This window comes from Varanus komodoensis, unplaced genomic scaffold (assembly GCF_004798865.1).
Source record: "Varanus komodoensis strain SLA01 unplaced genomic scaffold, ASM479886v1 scaffold54, whole genome shotgun sequence".
Classification (NCBI taxonomy): domain Eukaryota; kingdom Metazoa; phylum Chordata; class Lepidosauria; order Squamata; family Varanidae; genus Varanus; species Varanus komodoensis.
The window spans coordinates 1,990,730-2,012,190 of record NW_025336142.1 but is presented as its reverse complement, the minus strand read 5'-3'; the positions used below and the strand labels follow the sequence as shown (position 1 = coordinate 2,012,190).

Here is a 21,461-nt window from a genome sequence, read left to right as displayed (position 1 = left end):
CAGTTCTGCACCACACACAGAATAATCAAGCTTAGCAGACATTGTACCTTCGTGGTGAGGAATGCGTAGCCGTACTCCAGGTGTCCGAGGACTGCAGCTATCACCTTTCCTGCCCATTGGCCATGTCCCTGCTGCTGCCAAGAGTCAGAGTCCACCCACATCTGGCGGCCACTGGGGGGCCACGGACTGCCCCCGCCCCCCCTCGCACACAACTCAGAGAGCCAGCGCAGTGTGGTGGTTAAGCGTGCGGGACTGGGTCTCAGGCAGTCCAGGTTTGAATCGCAGCTCAGCCACGGAGCTCATCGGGCGACTGGGCCAGGCATACACTCTCATCTCAGACTACCTCACAGGGTTGTTGTGAGAATAAGCTTGAGAGGAGGAGAATTACGTCAGCTGCCTTGGGTTCCTTAAACAGAAAAAAGGCAGGAAATAAATAAATGAGTCTATCTTCGCATCTCTAGTATTCTTTCCCTTCAAGTCGCTCTCCTTTCCCAAAATACATATTGCTTTAGCATTGTAGTAACTCTCAGTGAGACTCTGGGGCTATTTGGAAAGAATATGTGTGGAAAATTTATGAACATGAACATACATTTTCCACTGCATTTTGTCAAGGGTAAGAATAAAAGATCTCTACATCGTGTTCTCCGACTACAAAGAGACCTTTATTTTTTCTGTCTAATGTCAGAATTTGGAAAACAGGTTCTTATTGTTCACACGTCTCTTGCTGCAGCAGATGGGCTATTTAAAGATGTTTTTTAGTGCTTGCCAGTGTTGCTAAACTGGGAAGAGACCAGAAAACCGACTGTTCAACATTGTGGCCGTCATGGAGAATCTCAAAAGCAAAGTGTAATGAATGCATCCATAAGCCAATTTGGGAAGGAATCCTCAATGTAGGGGTGTCTTGCTTATATCTCGTTTATATCTTCTAGAAAGTAAAATAGTTCTTTATTCTGCATTTTTAGACCTCCCTGTAACTAAAATTATCTGGGCAGTATACGCAATTACAAAATAATAAAAAGCACAAAGTGTAACCAGCAGCAGGAAGTCAGAGTCATGCAACACATAATAAAACATTAAACCCAGCAGCAAAACTGGGATAGCACAAAGATCTAAAGATCCGGAATAGCTTTTAAGAAGACTTTGAGTAAAGACCTGGATATGAAAAGGCCTCCTGGGAATGGTGTTTCATGGAAGTGGGGCTACCGCTGAAGAAGACCTATTTGGAAAAGGCTGATGGGGGTGCTAGGGTGAGTGTAAGGGGAACTTTGGGCAACCTGCCTTCAAGCTATTTAGGGCTCCATATTTAAAATCGGCACTTTGAAATGGCCCCAGAAATGAGTGGCAGCCTGCAAGGGCAGCCTTGATGTCCCCATCCTTGCAGCGGGGACAACCCCCAAGAAAAGCATCCCAACAGGAAATTATCTGCTTGTGAGAAAGGCTTAAAGGATAAATTCTCTGCCTCAGGATCACCGCTCTCCCGCTTGGCTGGGGGAATCGCAGCGAGCCACGCGTGTCAGGCGAAAGGCATGCTCCGACGGCACCGCGGCTGTAATGGCAGCCACCGTCCTTCGCCCTGGACTGCGAACGAGGGCGCGGGATGCAGCAACGGGCTTGCTCCACACGTCTCGCGAGGTTCACCCGCAGAACCGACTGCTTTGGCATGGGCAGCGAGGTCCCCCAGAACAACAATCCTGGGGCTCAAGACTGACGTCAAACCTCTATCAGCACAGCAGGGAGAGCCTATTCAACCCACCCAGCCTCTCTCCGAGCGCTGAAAACTCTGCGCACCAAAGCTTTGTGGTCTAGAACCCATCTTTGCCTTGGACGCGTCCTGGCTAAGTTCCTTTTTTTTTTTTTACCTGTACCAGCTTGCTTTGTAGGAAATAGGCATTTTGTCAGACTTTTCTCAGGCTTTTTGCAAGAGTTCCCAGAAACAACCCTCAATATTCTAAATGTGCCACCAACCAAAAAGATTGGGAAGCTCTGATCCGAGGGAACACTGCACCACTGTCGGGTTTCTCCAGGTGAAAACTGTCCCTCGCATGAGAGCATGGCTAAAGAGCTCTCTTGATGTTAAGAAAGGCCCCGAAGGAACACCGGTAGGAACTGTGTCAACAAGAATTGGGGCCTGAGTGTTGCTTTCCTCCTCCCGTCTCTCAATCCTTTTTGTCCCCTGCCTTTCAAACAAAGGTCTGGAGGTCGGTGCTGCTCCATTATTAATCTCCGTAAGTGTGGGGAATGAGACATTTTTTGCCTAAAGAGTCGGGTAATTATATATTTCAAAGAGACTGCTGCGGACTAGCTGCTTGGAGGAAATGGTTCTCCCCGATTAGATTTGCCAGAGGTCTTTGAATGCGAAGTTGTCTTTCTTCTGGCAGAAACTCTTTAAACAGCGCTGGACTCTCAAACAGCTTAAAAGCTGCCAAATCTGCAGCAAGCAAAAGACTGGAATCCTGGCATTCCTTCATAAGTTGCCAATGAATCGCTGCAGAGCTGCCGGGGAGAGAGATCCCCTTTGCCCTACAACACACATGGCGCCACAGAGACCACGAGCCCCTCCACTGCGGAAGTTCTGCATTTCAAGCACATTCTCACCCAGTGGAATTCTGTTTCCCAAGAGTTGTGCAAACCCCCCAGATGCATCTCATTTGCTGGCCACCCAGCCAAGCGGTCCTCTCCGCCCGTGACCAGTGCTGGCCAACTAAGAGGGGCCCTTGAGCAAACAGAGTGGGTTCTACCCACACACACCACAGTCAGTGAATGCAAAGGCGTGCGGTTTGATGCCAGACAGTCAAGCTTCGCTATCCAACAGTTTACGAATGGCTTCTCTGATGGTTGCTACAGAACCGAAAAACGAGTTGTTGTTAATCGCAAAGTCGTGCCCGACCCATCGCAACACACATAAAAATGAGAATATGTGCAGTTTCTGAAAGGGGTTTCCGTCTGGTTTAGTTTTGTGCATTCCAATCATGTTTTGTTCACAGCAAGAAAGTGCTCTGCTTTTTTGGACGCAGCAACATAAGATATAGGCACAAAATTATTCTACCAGTTCCTGAAAATAATTACCCAGAAAAGGACAGATCTCCTTTATTCTGCTCTCTTCAATAGACAAATATTCAGTGCAAAGCATAATTCTTAAGGAACTCAGAGCAGAAAGCTTAAATTTCAGAAGGGTTTGATTGCGGGTGTAGTTTAAATCGAGTCTTTGCTGAGGAGCAGACTGCTCTTCTACGAAATATTCACGTTCAGTCCTTACCCCAATGTAAAGCCTACATGGTTAGGGTCACAGCCCTTAACACGAGAGCTTCACAGTGATTATTCTGAGCTGTTTTCCATGTTCAGTTCTCCATTTCTGCATGAGAAGCTGGCCGTTCCTAGGAGCTCGACAGCATGGTGGACGCAAAGATCTGCTGCAGGATCTGCGGGAGGCCCTTGGTGTCCATGGCGATGAAGGAGCGGCCTGCTGGCAGTGTCCTCTGCAACCTGCAGGCCAGGGAGGGGAGCAGCACCACTGCGAGTCAGCACTGTGCAGTACTTCACACTCCTAAGGACAGGGGGGGCCGCTTCTATTCCTGAATCCGTGCACTGCGATTTGGACCTCAGAAGCTCGTCTGCCCCAAGTCCACCGACCTTTTATTCGGGCTTATGGAGAAACACATCAGCTCTCCTTTTCTACTCTCAGCCTAACGGAAAGCGAAACGAATTGCTCCGCTGGCAGTGGGGTCTGGGTGCTTATGTTCGTGAGCCCCTCGCCACCCCCTGCAGCTCCCCCGGGCCACCTACCTGTCCGCCTGGCTCCCCAAGGACCCAATGAAGACGGCAAAGGCATTCACTTTGGGATCGAGGGTCAAGGTCCGGGCAAACTCTGCCGCAGGGATGCCGTACCGCTCCAGGTTCGCATCGCTCAAGACGACGACAAAGTGCTCGTCCGCCTCTTCCTGGGCGATCTCCCGGATGGCGTGCGCCGTGCCTTCCAGGGTGTGGTCTCCGCTCATGCAGAACTGGGCATGAGCATGCATGGTCTGCAAGCCAGCAGGAAAGGCGTCCGTGAAAGCCGCTCCAAAAGGCGAGCACGTGGCCGAGAGAGGAGACTCCACGCCCGGCCGGGTAGCCAGAAGAAACTGCTCATGGCGGTTACAGGAGAAGGAACATGCTGGCATGGAGACTGAAGAGGAACCATGAGCCCAGCTATTCTGGGGGATGTACTGAATCCCCCCAAATTCTGGAAGGCAACCCGGAGATCTCCGGGGTTTCTCGGACGGGGGCACACTGGGAAACTGGAGAGAGTGTTGCCGGGTGTTCCGTTTTAGGGGAACTGTTGGCTCACATGATGCAGCAAGCCCTGAGCGGGGGTTGCATGTGCAACCTGGGGCTTGCGGGACCCCCTGCTCATGGTGGGGCACGTAACCCACAACAAGCCACAGTGTGACACACAGAAGAACCACAAGCATCCGCAGCTGTAACGGCGGGCGATGACACCATCTTCCTAGCTTTGCTACTCTAGCCAAACAACTGGGCCAGGAAGGAAATCCATATATTCATCTATTACAGGAAGGTGCTATGGGAGGGTATTTATGAAAACAAGTAATATATTGGTGCAGATTCCTAAATGAAAAAGGTTTTCCTCCCACATGTTTATCTGCACACAGCCCTAGCTAGTTTCCTTCTTTTTCCTGAAATTTGCAACACCAGACGTCAACATTTCAGTCAGTAAGGCTTACCTTCAAAATCTCTAATCTCTGCTTGTTGTTCTTCGGCACTTTGTCACTCTGGACCAAGGCAATGTTAAAACCATCTCCGGAATGTCCCTTGATGTCATACTGCATGCAAAACATTTAAATAAGCAGATTCCCGCAGTGGCACTGTGTGACAACATTAGTCTTCACAAGCGCAGGAGCAAAAAGCGCTCGCTCCGCTACTCCCCACCTGTGAATTTCGGTGCCCAAAACACAGCGGTGATCTTCATGCAAATGAAGGGGAGACTGTCCGTTCGTTTTAGGCCGTTACTCATTAGAATGTGCACCACTGGACCACTCTTTCAAGCACTCTGCAACGGCCCGAGCTTGTCGGGGGTGCATTTGGCAGGGCTATCATGGGAATTTATTTCCCTGCTCAATCATCCAGGGCCTGGCTTTCTATCTTCCAGTTTCCAGAAATGTAATTAATGAAGGAACAATGTTTATCTGGTGTGTCCGTTTCATCTCATCTGCATGGGAACAAGCCAGTGACACGGCTTGCTGGGAAGGCCAGAGCAGAACCAACGTCTCCAGCCGATCCTGGCTGCCCAACGGCCTCATCCCCCTCAACATGGACCCTTTCGTGGAGGAAAGAAGCGGCAACTCCGTGAAAAGTTTCAGCACGAGCTTCCCCCTGCCGAGCTTGTGTGCTTGTCCACAGTTTATTTAAAAACAAATTTCAGCTAAGAATTTGTGCCTGGTATTTGTACATTTATTATCTGCATGAGAATTAAATGCAGGCAATATCATTGGCTAAATTCCTTGGCACTTAGAACAAGTAAAACCTTACTTGATCAATTAAATAGCCTCTGAACGGGCATGAAAATGTTTTTGTATAAAGGAGAGGGGAGGCCAACCTTCTTGAGCGCTCCTCCAGCATCCTGGCGCTTTAATACTATAAAGTTTAACAGAAAGATTTGAAAAACCAACGTTTAAGGGACTGTTTGATTGATTTTTGTATCCCTCAATGCTTCCAATGACAGCTGGTAAATTCTCCTCAGTTTCTTGAAGAAAAAGAAAGGTCCAGTCATCCTAGTGTCAGTTCCTTCCCCCCGGTCTCCCTTCTTCCACACACACATTGGTAGCTCCTAGGTGCATTCCAAAATCACCTTAAATTTCTGCTCGTAATTCTCAAAAGCTTCCATAACCATGCAAACGGCTTCCATGGAACGCTCCAACCGCCCGTCGACTCCGTTGAAGCGGTACATGCTGCCGGAAACATCTACGACTAGGCGGAGGCGCTTGGGCTTCTCCTGTGGGCTCCCAAGCTTCAAGAAACAGATACAAGCAGCAAAGTTCATCAACTTAAATTCTCAGAGCTCACTCAGTGAAAAGTCATGACCAGACTGTTTATGTATTTATGCAAATCAGTGCAAACACAGGCGTAGATGGGACAGAAGTGGACCTACTTAATTTTCTGTGTCACCATCTCAAGCCCATAGCATCCCAACCTTGCCCTTCTTGCTACCAAGAACCTTTGGTCACCCCCAACCACTGAGTCTCCATTTTGGGAGCTACACGTGACCCTAATAAAGGGATGGCGGTTTCCTTAAGAGCACCGCCCTCCGGATTGTCCTGCTGATGATGCCCAGGCAGGGCAGGACGGGGAGAGAGCCTTTCCAAGCTGTCCTTTCCTCTCTGGCTTGGTTGGTTCGAGTGAGGTGGTCCAGTGGGTAGGACAGGTGACAAGGGACCTTCTCGGCCTTGAAGATCCATGCCCCTCTTGGCCCCGCCCCTCCCCTACCAGGACACACCCCTTTCCACCTTCCCCGTGCTCTTGCTGTGATCCCAGAAACACAAGTCCCTTCCCAGCCTTCCGTGGCCGTGGACCGTCCAGCATCCAGGCCCTCGGCTGCACCGCCTCCGAGAGCTCTCTCTGTGGATGTTGAGAAGGGAAACGGCAGCCTCTGCAATACTCCTGATTTCGGGGCCACAGAATCGCTCTTCAAACGATTACCATTGTTCTTATAAATAACCCCAAAGAGGAGATTTCTGTATTCAAGTCCCCTACGCTAGAATCAAAATCCAAGAAAGGCTGCACATGTGCATACAGCCAAAGCCACACTTTCACAGGAGAAGGTCTTTTGATTTTCAGAAAAGGGATCTCTGATGAGCGATTTATTCCAAAATCAACAGGGAATGTTCTTTGACTTGCATCGTGGGATAAGTCAGCTCTGCACAGTAAGGCTTGTCTGGTAATATTATAGCCTTTAGATGGTTTGAAATGGGATTTGGGCTGCACCACGCTCAGACTATAAAGTGGATCATTAAAAAATGAAACATCTGTTTTAACATTTGCTGGCATGTTTCCTGGGTCTGGAAAGGTATTTTATGATACATGAAGCAAGAAGACCTAGAAAATGAACACCAAGCTACTTACCGAAAGTTTGGCAAACAGATAAAAATGCCTAAAATATTTGTTTTATTTGACTGGCTTCCAATTTCGCTCTTTCGCTGACTCATCATCTAGATATTTTGTTTTGCATTCTCTCCTTTTCTCAGCATGATGGACAAGCTTTTCCACTCGGTGCTCCTTGTTTGATTTATTTCAGTCCAGAGGTTCAGAGCAGACACAACAAGAGGACGGAATTTAATCGGGAGCCCTCAGCTTATCGGAAGCACCGCCGTCCCGCAGGTGGGAGTGGCGACCCCTGACTGTGACCTGGTCTGGCACATGCCAGTGCGTCTTTGCACGGGCATAACGCTCCGTGACGGGACGCAGGACCGAAAAGGATAGCCGGGCATGCAGCGGTTTGTTGCAACACCCAAGAAGTGTGCTATTTGTTCATAGCAACGTTGGTCAGTTTCTGAGAGCTGCAATTAGATTTGCTTTTTTCCCCTTTTAAAAGTGTGATGGAAAAAACAAAAGCGCTTTCAGGAAGTGCAATTTAATGAGGGTAATTTGGGGAAGGGGGGAATAAATCCCCCCACTGTAGTCCCCTCTGCATTCTGCCCCCATCCCTGCAGCAGGCATTAAACTTTTTTTAAAAAGTAGCAGGGTTTTATCCCAGGATTGATGCCACTTCTAGTTACAGGTGAGTCCAGGAAATGCAAAACTAACTGCTGTGTTTTCAAACCTCAGCTAAGAAAAGAAAATCTCAGGATACGTCAGGAAGACGTTCTCGAAAGGAATTCTGCAAGAAGCCTGGCAATATGTGGCGGGAAGTGCCACATCACCCCAGAGCCTGGCGGGAGGGCTCCCGAGGCCACCCCCAGCTGCCCCCACAAGAGGCGAGGCCAACCCCACTGTGCCAGGCCTCCGAACGACACTGGGTCAGCCGGGCTGCGAGTTCCAGATATGACTGAGGCGTGCAGGGGGTGGGCGCTGTCTTGTGGAGCAGCCACATCTTTGTGTGGTACAGATGAGCACGCTCCGCCTCCCCGTGAGAAACACACCGCCAGGCAGAATAAGAGGAGGGAGGTGGGTTTTGCAGGCAGCCCCAAATTAGGCAGCAAGGCGCCAAACGGGCCGAACGGCGTGCGTGCCGGGAAAGGGGCTGATGCGCAAACGTACGTCGCTTGGTCCCCCTTCACTCACCTGTGGCTCGACATCTCCCCGTCGCTTATAGATGGCTTTTTCGCCTGTCAGACCGTCAATTATCTTGGCGTCATCAAGTTCTCCAATGACCTGGTGTCTCAGCCACTGTCTTTCCTTCCCTTTGGCCTAAAGAGGGGCAAAAGAGGGACAAGGAATGCCATCCTCAAGGCAGCCTTCCCACTGCTTTCAACAAAAATACCACATTTTTATCGGAACAATTCTACAACAGCAGAACCACCCAAGAAGAGCTTTCCTGCTGGGTCAAACCAAGGTTCCACCGAGTCCAGCATTTAAGTTCACACAGTGGCCAGCAGACTGCCTGTAGGAAAGCCACAAGTTCTGCTACTAATACCGGAAACCAAAACAGAAACAGGGTGGACTTCCAAGCAAATAAAAAATAGAGCACAAGAAAAAGGGCAAATAATTTCATATTGATATGAAATATATCCTTTTTGTACATCCCCCATTTTAAATATGAACCTTAATTGCTAGCTGCTAATCAGCAGAGGTAAGACACACTTCCAGGCTCTCTGTGACAAGCCAGGATCTCTCAGCAATCTGAAAATTACTGTTCCAAAGAATAACCCCCTCATTTAGTAAGCAGATCTTGAAGAAAGCTGTAGACTTGACATTTCTCAAATGCACACATTTCTTGAGACGGCTGCTTCTTGAAGTGTTGGCAATATATTGCTTATGGAAAGAGAGAGAAAAGAAAACAACAGAAGGCGGGCAAGTTTCAGCCTCACTGAATATGTGCTGAAATGGTCTGCTTGTTGTTTTCACTGACAAAGCTTTGAGACTGCCAGAGACGGGAAGCTGTGGGAAGCAAGCTGCTTTGAAATGTTTCAACAAGGGCTGGGACCCACTCTTAAGCATGCATGTACTCATTAAAGATGGTGCTGAAGCGCTGAGGAGCTGGTGGCATGGCACTGAGAACACCATTTTCTTCTGCTAATTCTGGAGTGCAAAATATTGGTGCATGGTAGATGGATGGGGTTCGGTTATTGAACAATGAGAACATGGGCAATACCTGAAAAGCGTCTCGCAGTGGGAAGGTTCCTTTGAAGAGAAGCCCTATGAGAAAAGGCCTGCAGTATTAGTGAAGTGAAGGCTGCTCTGAAAGAGCTTGGAAAGAATAAATCACCAGGAGTAGCGAGACAACAGCAAGTTGTTCCAAGCTGCATACCCCGAACCGGTCAAGATCCTAACGAGAACATGGCAAAAATGCAGGAAACAAAACAATGGCCCAGAGGCTGGAAAAGCCCAATATGCATTCCAGTTCCCGGGAAAGGGGATGCTAAGGGGCTGTAGGGCCTTTGCACGCATTTCCCATGTAACCAAAGAGATGCTCAAGGTGTTGCGATGAAGAATGCTACCCTACATAGGATATGAGAGCAATGCCTGGCCTTCAGTGGGGTTCTGAAAAGGAAGAGGCACCCGTGAGCAAATTGCAAGTACTGGACATTGGAGCAGTCCGAGGAATTTCAGAAGACCAGCCTATGCTTTATAGACTGCAGCAAAGCCTTTGATCGCATGAAGCATGAGAAGCGATAGGTATACCTGCAAGAAATGGGTGTGCCTTGGTGAGAACCAGGCCTAAAATAATTTTATTGATTGATTGATTGATTGATTGCAGTTGTATGCCGCCCCATAGCTGCTCTCCGGGCGGCTCACAGATTCACCTCTACCAGCTTCCCTGACAACCAATATTTCTATCAGGACACTCTGCTGCAAACACCAACAGTCTTTTCCTTCTTTTTACTTGTAGGTAGCACAGAAACCTCATATCAGCTGCACATTTCCCAGGAAGACAATGCTGCCACAGGAAACAGAACACATGGCGCTTTTTCCTTGAACTTAAAACAACCTTTTATTAGCCAAAAGGAAGACGGATGTACTTCCTTTCCTGATAATGAGGCAGAGCAAACACGAGCCGGGATGCATCAGAGACTGATGCTCTAAGTGTGTCGCCGTGGCAACGCACGACCAGCAGGCTGCGCTGTCCTCCCTCGCATGGGAAGTCCTCGAACAAGAACCCTGGTGCTTTAAGCTGCAAAGCTTAATGTAACAGTGACAAATTCTTTTGTTCCTCATTTTGTTATTAATGAAAGCAGAACATTTAACCAGAGAAGGGTTCTTCACCTGCATCCCAAAATAAACTCATCTGGGCAAATACCCCATGGAACAGTCACAACCTAGGATTTGGCTCTGACCCTTCTATGCTTTATGATGTGCAATCACCTTGGATTTTCGGAAAAGCAAGCTTATCTTGAATCTCGCTGCAAATGCACCCAAGGACTAACATTTTGCATCTCTGCTTTTGCTTGCCTGCCCCACAGGGACTTTCCACCTTCATGCATCCACCCTTCGTCCTTCTTCTAAGGAGTTCACACAGTGTACTTGGGAGTACACAGCAGGATGAGTGGGCCTTCTACCTGTTTTCCCTGCTGCAGATTTGCAAGTGCCAGTTCCTGAGAATCCTGTTGAAGTCAGTGAGTCCCAAAGTGAAATCAAAGGTAACTGGATGAAAGCATTACCTGCAGATTACTCAGGATAACTCGAAGCAGGTCAACTTGCCTTCGAACAGCTCCAGAGAACCTTTCATAAGTAGATGCATCGTATTCACTCATCTGGATCTCCTTTAACCTGAAGCAGTGAGGAAAACATCGAACTGAATGGGCAATGGGATTTACTGGCTTCCTCACCTCCCAACAGTTGAAACATAGAAACAGAGCGAGTCAGAAGGGGTCTCACGGGCCATCTAGTCTGACCCCCGGCTCCAGCCGGCTCCGCTCATGACATGCCCACCGTGTGCATGTCCAGCCTATCCTTGAACACCCGCACCGATGGGGCCTCAACAACCTCTCGTGGAAGCCCATTCCACACCCTCGGGGTCCTGACTGTCAGGAAATGCTTCCTGGCATCCAAATGGAACCTTGGCTCCCTGAGCTTTGCTACATCGGAGCACGTTCTGCCTTCCTCTGCAGGGGAGAACAGGTCTCTGCCCACCCCCGTGTGACATCCCCTCACATACTTGAATGTCACCAACAGAACAAGGACATGGGGCCTCACTAAAAAGCCCCAGACCCAGTCACCAAGGGCCTGTTAGATGAAGCAGCGACACACCCACTTAATTTGCAGTCACTTAATTTTATTGTGAGCCACTCAGAGAGGCTTTGGGATGTGGCCGTTCAGTTGAACAGTCATAGTCGCAGCACACGAACCTCTGCTTAAAAGCCTTCTCAGCCATCTCCCTGGCTGCTCGCTTCACCTCTTCGGGTACAGCATCTTTCTCTGCCTGGGACACCTGGTAAACCTCGTGGCCAGCATCCAGGCGGTATGGTCCCCCTTTGCCACCTAATCCAGCGGTGTCTCTCCCACCTAGGAAGGACAATTTGGATCATGGATATACAAGATGGCTTTCTTAGCATATCACATGTTCCGATTTTTTCGTACACACTGGGGGAAATAAATCATATTTGAGAACAGATTATTCCCTCCATTTCCATAAACTTGGATTCTGATTTTCAGAGGGTGAACATTTGTTTCATGGAGTTATTTGTCCTTTAGCTATTTATTTCCATTTCTATGCTTCCCAATAGCCAAAGCTCCCTGAGAGATTCGCAACAATTGATCAAAATACAAAAAGATACAATAAAAATGCCAATACATAAAACACAGTATTCTAATACACAAAAATATAAATCAGTGTAACATCTCAAACATTTTCAGTACAACTAGAGCTATGAAAAAGGCTAACAGAACCTAACGCATCCCATTAAAAGCCTGGCTATGAAGGGCACCTTGGATCTACACCTGAAAAGATGGCGATGCTACTTTGATCCTGAGTTCCTTGGAGGGAAAAGGGCAGGACAGACTGGGGAGACCATTCCACAACTGGGAGGGGGCCACTACTGGCAAGTCCCTCCCTATGCTTCCTCAGAGGAGCTCCCCAGATACAGATGGTACGGTCCAGACAGGCTGGGGCTGGGACAGCGTTCGCATTGTGGTTTCAGTTTATACACTCATCCAGCTCCTCTGGGTGATAATGGGGCACAGGTGCTGTTCTCCTTCCTGTCTCTTGCTTGTGGTTTTAAGGCACAAGACTTGATAGCAGCCAGGCAAGCATTCCGGTGGCGTCTGGTCTGATATAAAGTGCCAAAAAGCCTCTCTATTTCCTGCACACCCATCAGTGCAGACTGCGCTCTGAACAGTTTGATTCGGGATTCCATCGCAATAGTCCACGCAGTCCTGACTTCCAGCAAACAGCTGCCTCCCATTTAGAGACAGGAGAGGAATTTTTGAACCCACATTCCTTCAAGATCTCTTAACTTCTATGGGAAAAGATCTCTTAACACTATGGGTTTTATTTTGTTTTATTATGCTTTACTGTCAAACCATCCCAAGGCCTCAGTAGTGGACGGTATAAAAAAGCTTTAAACAAATAAATAAAAGAACCGTGAGAAAAATCAGTTGATCAGAGAACAGTACGTGGAAGCAATAGGGAGAAGTCAAGTTCAGAGGATATACCCTATATGTTCATTCAAATCTGTTAACAGGACTTAGCTGGACAGGTAGGAGAATTCAACCTCTCCACCCCCGCATGTCAGTGGCATGACCTGCTGGGAACCGCTTTGCCACCAGTCTGACAGATCCATCCGCAGATGCATCTCCTAAGATTACATTGCTGTAAATCCACTTGGAATCAGAAGAACTTGCTTAACATATATTTAAGGAAGTGCGATAGAATCCAGACCCAACGACAGAAATTTATACTTCTGTTTTCACGTTGTCCCCGAAGAAGAATGAGAACAATCAGGGAAGGTGTTTTCACTGGAAGCAAGTGGCTGGAGAGGACCTGTGACACAATCAGCAGAATTTGGAATGCCCTATTATGGGATACCTATTTTGTCTTTCAGGATGCTATGAAAAGGCATCCCAGGATTCATTTGGAGTTGGATGCAGATTCCAGTCAAAGGTGGGTGTGGTACCTGTTCCTCCAGCCCATGTGTTGCCCCCAACATGAGGTACGTTGTCTGGATCGGTCTTCCCATGCTTTGGAGAGCTGACGTCCAAACCACTGTCTCTCTGGATAGTTATCTGTTGAGACAAAAGACAATGGCTCGAGCTGAACTGCATCACGCCCCTTCGTGATGTTTAAGTGTAGGAAGTTTAAGTCTTGGCAGATTGATATTGCTGGAAAAAACAGGGCTCCCAGGAAGAAAGGGTCGATGGTTTATCCAGGGCACCCACCAAAGGGCACCTGTCCTACTGGCCAAAGCATTTCAGGGAAATCCATAATACAAAAGAAAAGAATTAATTTGAATCTTTGCCAAAATACTTGCTATGCACAGAAATTTTCAAGAAGCTAGGCCTCAAAATGACAGCCAGTGGGTCTGGTCATAAAAAGGCTGGGCTGGGACAGGAGATCCGGGCTCAAGTCTCCGCAGCAGCGCTGTTAGCCCTTGTCCTCTGCTCTTCCCAGTAGCTGGTTGGGTGCCTCCCAGCCCGGAAGTCTCATCTTCTGACGTTCTCTTTGAATAGCTCCAACGTAGGGTTTCCAAGGTAAGACAATTCAGAGGTAATGCAGCACAGCTGTCTTCTTCTGGGGAGAACCTACCAGAGTCCCCTCCGCCTGTGTTGCCTTCAAGTACGGCTGCTGCCCAGTGGCTGCCCGTCAGGACTTTCCCCGCCCACATCACCACTAGCGAGATCTGTCCTCTTTTGCTGGTGTGGCCGTTCTTCCTGGTCACACTCTGACCGCTCCACCTCGGGTGACCCTGGCAGGAGACCAGCCTAGCAAGAGAATCTTGGCTCCTGGTGGCATGACTCTTGGCTTCTCGGACACCCTCAAGCCCCCTCACTGCATGGATGCGAGGATGGAACCCCACTAGCATGGAATGGCATAATTCAGGAAAAACACGAATAATGCTGACAAACTGGGACACTTGTCTGGTGTTGCCCCCGTTCTCACTGCTCAATAACCGAGCACCATCCACATACCACACACCAATATTTGGCCAGCAGATGGTGCTGGTGCTTCTCGGCTGATAACGAGAACAGACGGCATGGGCAGAGCAATAAAGGCCGCGAGCTGGGCTGGAACCCGTTTTTCTCGTGACCTCCGAAAGACACTGGATGACTTCAGTAGCAAGTGCACGCCAGCTGCTGCTCAAGGTTTTGTAAACATGAAACATCCTGCAAAATGTGAGTCTGCACACAAGAATTACCCTGCTACAGCAGCTCTGCTTTCTGCTTCCTGGTTCTAGGATTCTCCCATTCTGTAAATCTGTAGCCGTAAATCATGGGCTACGGCTAAGATAAAATCAAAACACAGAGCTTGGAAACTGGCGATGCGGCTGGAAGAACCGCGGCTGCAGCTTGTTCCTGAGAGACGTACCGGCTCTGTTTCAGCCACACGCCATGAGGCCTCAGCAGAGGACCCCCTCGGGCTGCAAGCGCAGCATCCCACTCACCTGCACAGGCCTGCCGTGCTCCTGCCCAATCATGCTTCTCCACTCCTGAAGGGATCTCTGCAGGTTTTCCAGGCAGGTCTCCCACAGCCGGACGCTGCCGCCCAGATCGACAGTGACCACGCCACGCTCGCCCAGGGGAGCCAGCAGCACATCCGTGTCTGAAATCATCGAAAGCCACGACGTATAGGGAGCCAAGTTCCTTGACCTGAAGAACAAAAGATTTGCCGGGGGGCGGGGGGAGAAGTTACTGAGAGTTTCCTACAGAAAACGTAAAATGTGGCTAAGACCTGAAGATGTTTAGAAGAAGATTCACCCCATGACACCTAGGAAGCCTGAGCAACATGCCTCCATCCACCTGGATTATTATCCCCTGAGGGACAGTTTCAACCTAGTTGTGCTACCACACGTGGTGCTTTCCACAAGCACATAAATATTCCCTGTTAAAGCTCCCAGGCTATGAAAGGTTTTTGACTCTTCCCTTTGCGTTCTAACAGGGGTCATAGGATAACTTCCTACAGATCCCTTCCTACAGAACCAGTTCAATAACCATCCACTGGTTTTAATACAACCTGAAGAAGACTGCAAAAGGGGTGCGGGAAGACTATAACATGCGGGACACGCGATAAAACCCTTATTTCCCAGCATCAAAAGATGTGGTATCTCTTCAACGTGGGTTTGCTGTGGATGTTGTTCCGGTTTTATACTCATGGTTTCTCTCCCACCAAACCTTTGCCAGTGGGGGTCAAAGACAGAAAGACAGTGCTCAGAAGCAGGGTGAATTATCAGTCCAATTCGTATGGAAAGAGTGATTCATTTGGATGTTCTGTCCCAAAATGAAATCTCAAGCAAATAGGTCTCAGACCCTTACACACCACACGGCTCCCACTGGCCAGACTAGCTGTTCCGGGTTACACAGCTTTTGTGTGCTCTGAATCTCCACACGCCCCCAGTCTCCCCCACTGTTGCATCAAGGGAATAACTGCATTCAAATAAACCAGATAGGACATGTGTTGCTTTCTTTCCACTGACAGAGAATGGAGGAAAGCTTAGTGACGCATCCTAATGAATCCAGGCTGAGATTTCCCTTCAGTAAGTAATGTCTGAAAAGGCTCAAAGAGAGAAATGAGGCTGTGAAAAATGCAGCCAAAACTTTTTCAGTAGGTAACAGATGAACGCAGCATTTTCAAAACGAATCTCACATCAGGACTAAACTGGCGTCACACGATGTTATTTAGTCCACGGACTTTTGCTTGGTGCTTGTAAATGCTGGAACAATTTAGAAGATGGAATGCAGTTACCTGGGGACAGGAATATACTTAAGTTTCTTTGTTGTAAGGTCTGCAATTTCCAAATATCCAGCTGCTTGGGGCACAGTAACATCTGCAAATGGATATGTTTGCCGTCAACAGTGAAGTAGCTAAATAAACCATGTATCTCACAGAAACATTTTATCAAAGGAAAAACAAGAAAATTGCAGTTAAACATCTGAATTGCTGTTTTAGTGAAAAGCAATTTAAAGTAAGGAAACAAAGGCAAATATTTATACAGTGAAAGCTGAAGCATAAACAGACACAAAGACTGATCAGGCATGATTGCAATTATAGTAAACTGTCATCTCATAATAAACACTAGACGGAAAGCCTATTTAAAGAGTATTCTGACACAGGCTATTTTGGAAAAGCTGAAAGCCGGAGAGGCGCACTGAGCCAAGGGCTCAGCCACCACTGGCTTTGCCTGCCCTCCCCTCAAACCGGCCAACGGGCTGAAGGCACAGCCGATCTCGAAACGCACGGGCACCCCGCGTCGAGCGCTGTGCCACGGCCCCTCCTCCGTGGCACAGGCGTGCGCCTCTGCCTGCACCGGGCAGAGGGCAGCCAGGCTACTTCCAGCACCAGTGGCCACGGACGGCATTCAGGTGCGGCACGATCCCTCTCGAACCTGCACAGAAGACCTGCGCGGCGTCACGTGTGCGCGTGTCGGGCAAGGTGCAAGCGAAGGGGTTCCCCCCCGCACACTCGCTGTCCTCGCTTCCGGCTCTATGCACGCACTCCGTGTGTAAGCCTAGCACCCCTGTGGCACCGTCCAAAGCGCCCCCCCGCCCCCATGGGGGCTGCTTCTCCAAGGCCAGAGGGCAGGGGGAGGACAAGGCCCAGTCCGAGCAGAGCCCCCGCCGCCTTCTCTCAGGGCACCTCATCTGCGCACATGTAGACATCTGTCCCAGTGAAGCGCAGGGTGCAAGGTGGGGGGGCAGAGGTGGCCCCTGCCGCAGCTGGCACTGGGCGCTGGGCCCCGGAAGACCTCCCAGTTGAAGGTTTGGGTGCAGCGAGTGTGAAGGGCCCTGGGCCACTCCCGGCGTGTGCGACCCCTCCCTAGCAAAACGAGAGCGACTGGAGCGCGGCCCTCTGGGGAGAAGGCTCAGCATGTGTGTGGAGCACAGCAGGGGCGTCTCGCGATTCCCCTACTTCTCTACTCAGCTGGTCAAGCTTATCCAGAGCCATTATATAAGCTGCTGTGGACAACTGGCGCTAAGGGACTAATTCTGCTGACCATTAGCAAGTCGTCTATGCGTGAGTGTCTTTGAAACCGTCAGCCTTCAAACTCTTTCCCTTTCAACATCCCAACAGCTGCTGCACGCACACACTTTACCCTTCAGGAGAATAAGGTCAGACTCTGTTTACATGCCCAGGATCCTGTTCCAGGCATTCACGAGCAACACTGCAGAACAGGTTGCCTGTGGGTGAGACCACATTCTGTATGTGCAGATTTCCAAATGCAGTGGTTGTTGCTTTCCAAAGGCCTTTCTGGTGCCTTCCACATAAGGAATCCGAGAGCCGATTCCTCTGCAGGTTCACTTGAAGGGCAAATCCCAACATGTTTAATGGGATTCACTTTCAAATAGCTGCACACAGGACTGCACCCATCTGGGAACCTCACCCCACAAATCTTGGGGGTCTTTGGTTACACGGTATATGAGAAAGTTGTGGCTGGGTTACCTTTGGGATAAATTTCTTTTAGAGGCACATTTCCAGGAGCTAAAACTCTGACCACCTGATTAGCGGCTACAAGAGTCACGCAATTGGTTTGTTTTGCCTCTCTGCTTTTGCTACGCTTCCCATAATAAAGTGGATCAGAAGATGGACTTTGCTTCTTGTCCAGGGCGGAGACTCTCTTCCAGCTATAAACTTCATTAGGGGACTGTAAAATGATGACACGAAGCAGACGTTAGTGAACAGAATGTACATGGTTGTTCCTTCCAATGTGCTAACGATCCTTCACGATAAGAAAAAGAGACCCATTAAACATTCAGGCTGTAAAGGTGGCAGCAGCCGTGAGCTGCTTTATTGAAATTTGGCTTCTTTGCAGTTTGCAGTGACTTCCACCCACTTCCCAGAATTCCTCAGGTATATGCAGATTATTCTCACCACCACCTAGGAGATTCCTAGGCATCTTTTAGTTAAATCCTATTTTACACTAAGAGAACAAACTCTTTGCTGTGTCACCTCTGCATAACGGACTATGCTATTTTGGTTGCCTGCATGGAAAACAAACGGAGCACAACCAGTGCCATTACCAAGAAGTGATCATTCAAGACCTTGAACAATGTTGTGTCTAGATTTCACTGTTCCATCTCATGAGCTTAGCTCTGAGGGCTGATTGGCTGGGAATCACGGCTGAGGTAATTTACAATTATAATTTAAATTAAGCAAAGTGATGCCTACCATGAGGTCTGGAAAACCAACAATAAGAGTAGCATAATTGTTCTCATTGGAGAGCATTCTGTTTGGCGAGCTTATTTTCTGCCCAGTTGCGGCACTTAGATTTTCCGATGACAACGGTTCGCATGAAGCGGCCTGTGGAACATACGGCTCCGAAGCTGTAAACAGTCCCAAACATGCATTTATTTAACCCAGAAAAGCACCCAAACAGTAGGAAAGCTGATTTTGTGATTCGGCAGCAACCAGGCCCCAGAGTTTCCCTTTTTAAAATTTTTAGTCTGGTCATAGGGTTGCATTCTGTTGATTTTATGATGGGCTGAGAAGAAGAGGGAATTATTATCCAGTGACTGGAGACTGGGACAGAGAATTAGTGGAATCACAGTATCCTTCCATATTGTGCTATCAAGAAATGATGTCCTTAGCAGTAATTGGAGCATGAACTTATCTGTCACCCTCAGATATGATGACTTCTTGAAGGCTTGATAGTTGAAACCATAACTGAGCTGGAATTTTGGACAAGATCTCACAGGTCTAAGCCTATCAAATCTGTCCTCTGAACTCACAATAGGAAGCTGTCTCACTCTACTAAGGCCTTTGTCTCTTCTTTCTCCTGATCATGCAGATGGAAGTGACATAAGGTTATGTGGTCACATGGAGACCCCCAGGACATCAGATTCAAATTCCTTACCTGATGTGAGCCCAAATCCTGTCTCTACAGGTTCCTCATCCAGTCCATGTAACTGGCAAGCCCCTTTCTCTTCAGATTCCATATGCATAGGCTTAGCTAAAAGATATTTCCTACAAAACACAGGAATACCCACTGGTTATTTAACAGTGGCAAACTGCATTCATTTTATCGGCATCTCAGCTTTCCCTTCTAAAGCAGCTGATACACAAACACAGCATTCTAAAATATTACAGAGAAGTATTGACATGTAAATATACTTCAGATGGTGCAAAATAGGGCTGCCAGGCTGCTGACGGAGACTGGGCGTTATTCTCATATAACCCCAGTCCTCTATTAGCTCCACTGGCTTCCCATCGAAGTCCGGGCTCAACTCAAGGTGCTGGTTATTACCTATAAAGCCTTTAACGGCTTGGGACCTGGATACCTGAAGGAATGCCTGCATCCATATCTGCCCTCCCGCCCCTTGAGATCGGCGGCAGAGGCCCTTCTCTGGGAGCCCTCCATGAAGGATATCAGGAGGGTGAGTACCCGGAGGAGGGCCTTCTCTGCGGTGGCACCCCATCTGTGGAATGCGCTCCCCAGAGAGGTCCGCCTGGCGCCATCGTTATTTGGTTTTCGGCGCCAGGCCAAGACCTTTTTATTTAAATGATATTTTAATAATTGTTGATTTTATTTATTGGTTTTAAAATAATGAGCCAGGATGTTTCCAGATTTTATATGTATGTATTTGTATATGTTTGTATTTATAATGTTGGAAGCCGTCCCGAGGCTTATGCGAATGGGACAGCATACAAAAATTCCAAATAAATAAATAAACAAATATTTAGGCATAGGAGAAGCCAAATTTATCTAAGTTTAGAAGAAAGCTTAGTTATTAATATGTTTATCCTACCGGTTTGTTTTGCTCTCCACAAGGAGCCAGTGGTCTTCGGCCACTAAAAAAACAGACTTGAGGTTGATGGGCAAGGAGATGGTGTGAGACTGACCCTCCAGGACATTGAGAACCATGAGCTGGTTCCTGCAGAATAAAGTTGTAGGAATTAGGCTGGTGATAATCACAAGAAAGGAGCAATTTCTTTCACAGGAGGAGGAAGGAGTTATTAGTTCTCACCCTTCCTCTCTGTAGAACACCAGCCAGTTTTTGTGTGAAAACTCTTGGCACATTTTGTGACTTTTCTAAAGAACAAGCAAACACATGAATCACAAAAGCATCCATTTCAAACCATTGCAAAATGGTCACCCTAATGCCCATTTCTCCTTCATGGATCACTGCCTTGTCGTGGCGAAGGGGCTTGTGTAACGCAATGAAGCTATGAGCTATGCCCTGCAGGGCCGCCCAAGACAGACAGGTCATAGCAGAGAGCTCTGACAAAACATGATCCACTGAAGAAGGAAATGGCAACCCACTCCTGTATCTTTGCCATGAAAACCCCATGGACAGTGCCAAAAGGCAAAGAGATATGACGCCGGAAGATGAGCCCCTCAGGTCGGAAGGTGTCCAATGCGCTACTGGGGAAGAGCAGAGGGCTAGTACTAGTAGTGCCAGAAAGAATGAAGTGACTGGGTCAAAGCCGAAAGGACACTCAGTTGCGGATGTATCTGGTGGTGAAAGAAGAGTCCGATGCTGTAAAGATCTATACTCCATAGGAACCTGGAATGTAAAATCAAGGCAAGCTGGACGTGGTCAAACAAGAGATGACAAGACTGAACATCAACATCTTAGGAATCAGTGAACTAAAATGGACAGGAATGGGGGAATTTAATTCAGATGACGATCAGGTATACTACTGCGGGCAAGAATCCCTCAGAAGAAATGGAGTAACCTTCATAGTCAATAACAGAGTAGGAAAAGCAAAACTGGGATACAATCTCCAAAATGACAGAATGATCTCAGTTTGAATCCAAGGCAAACTATTCAACATCACAATAGTCCAAGTCTATGCCCCAACCGCTGGTGCTGATGAGACTGAAGTTGACCGGTTCTATGAAGGCCTACAACACCTTCTAGAATTAACACCAAAAAACGATGTCCTTATCATCATGGGAGATTGGAATGCAAAAGTAGGAAGCCAAAAGATAATTGGAATAACAGGCTAGTTTGGCCTCGGAGTACAAAATGAAGCAGGGCACAGGCTGGTAGAATTTTGTCAAGAGAATACGATGGTCATAGCAAACATACTTTTCCAACAACCCAAGAGACAACTCTACACATGGGCATCACAGAAATCAGATTGACTATGTGCTCTGCAGCCAAAGATGGAGAAGCTCTATACAGTCAGTAAAAACTAGACCAGGAGCTGACTGTGG

At 48.2% G+C, this 21,461-nt stretch overlaps 1 protein-coding gene across 2 annotated transcripts in view; it reads right to left on the bottom strand.

The window, feature by feature from the left end:
• Positions 1 to 3,059: 3,059 nt before the first annotated feature.
• The window catches only part of VWA8 (von Willebrand factor A domain containing 8), a 66,715-nt gene continuing 48,313 nt past the window's right edge, over positions 3,060 to 21,461 (bottom strand). The window contains exons 30-44 of one of the 2 annotated variants that reach the window (XM_044448198.1): positions 20,266 to 20,330; positions 20,047 to 20,172; positions 19,155 to 19,264; positions 18,470 to 18,624; positions 17,744 to 17,945; positions 16,049 to 16,130; positions 14,751 to 14,955; positions 13,266 to 13,374; positions 11,499 to 11,655; positions 10,812 to 10,920; positions 8,275 to 8,400; positions 5,846 to 6,004; positions 4,722 to 4,820; positions 3,784 to 4,022; positions 3,060 to 3,483 (exon numbers count right to left, since the gene is read on the bottom strand). In XM_044448198.1, the coding sequence (XP_044304133.1) occupies positions 3,375 to 3,483; positions 3,784 to 4,022; positions 4,722 to 4,820; positions 5,846 to 6,004; positions 8,275 to 8,400; positions 10,812 to 10,920; positions 11,499 to 11,655; positions 13,266 to 13,374; positions 14,751 to 14,955; positions 16,049 to 16,130; positions 17,744 to 17,945; positions 18,470 to 18,624; positions 19,155 to 19,264; positions 20,047 to 20,172; positions 20,266 to 20,330 (2,052 nt within the window). In that variant the 3' untranslated portion in view covers positions 3,060 to 3,374. Of the gene's footprint in view, positions 3,484 to 3,783; positions 4,023 to 4,721; positions 4,821 to 5,845; positions 6,005 to 7,116; positions 7,270 to 8,274; positions 8,401 to 10,811; positions 10,921 to 11,498; positions 11,656 to 13,265; positions 13,375 to 14,750; positions 14,956 to 16,048; positions 16,131 to 17,743; positions 17,946 to 18,469; positions 18,625 to 19,154; positions 19,265 to 20,046; positions 20,173 to 20,265; positions 20,331 to 21,461 lie in introns of those variants that run through there. The other variant, XM_044448199.1, reaches the window with a different exon arrangement.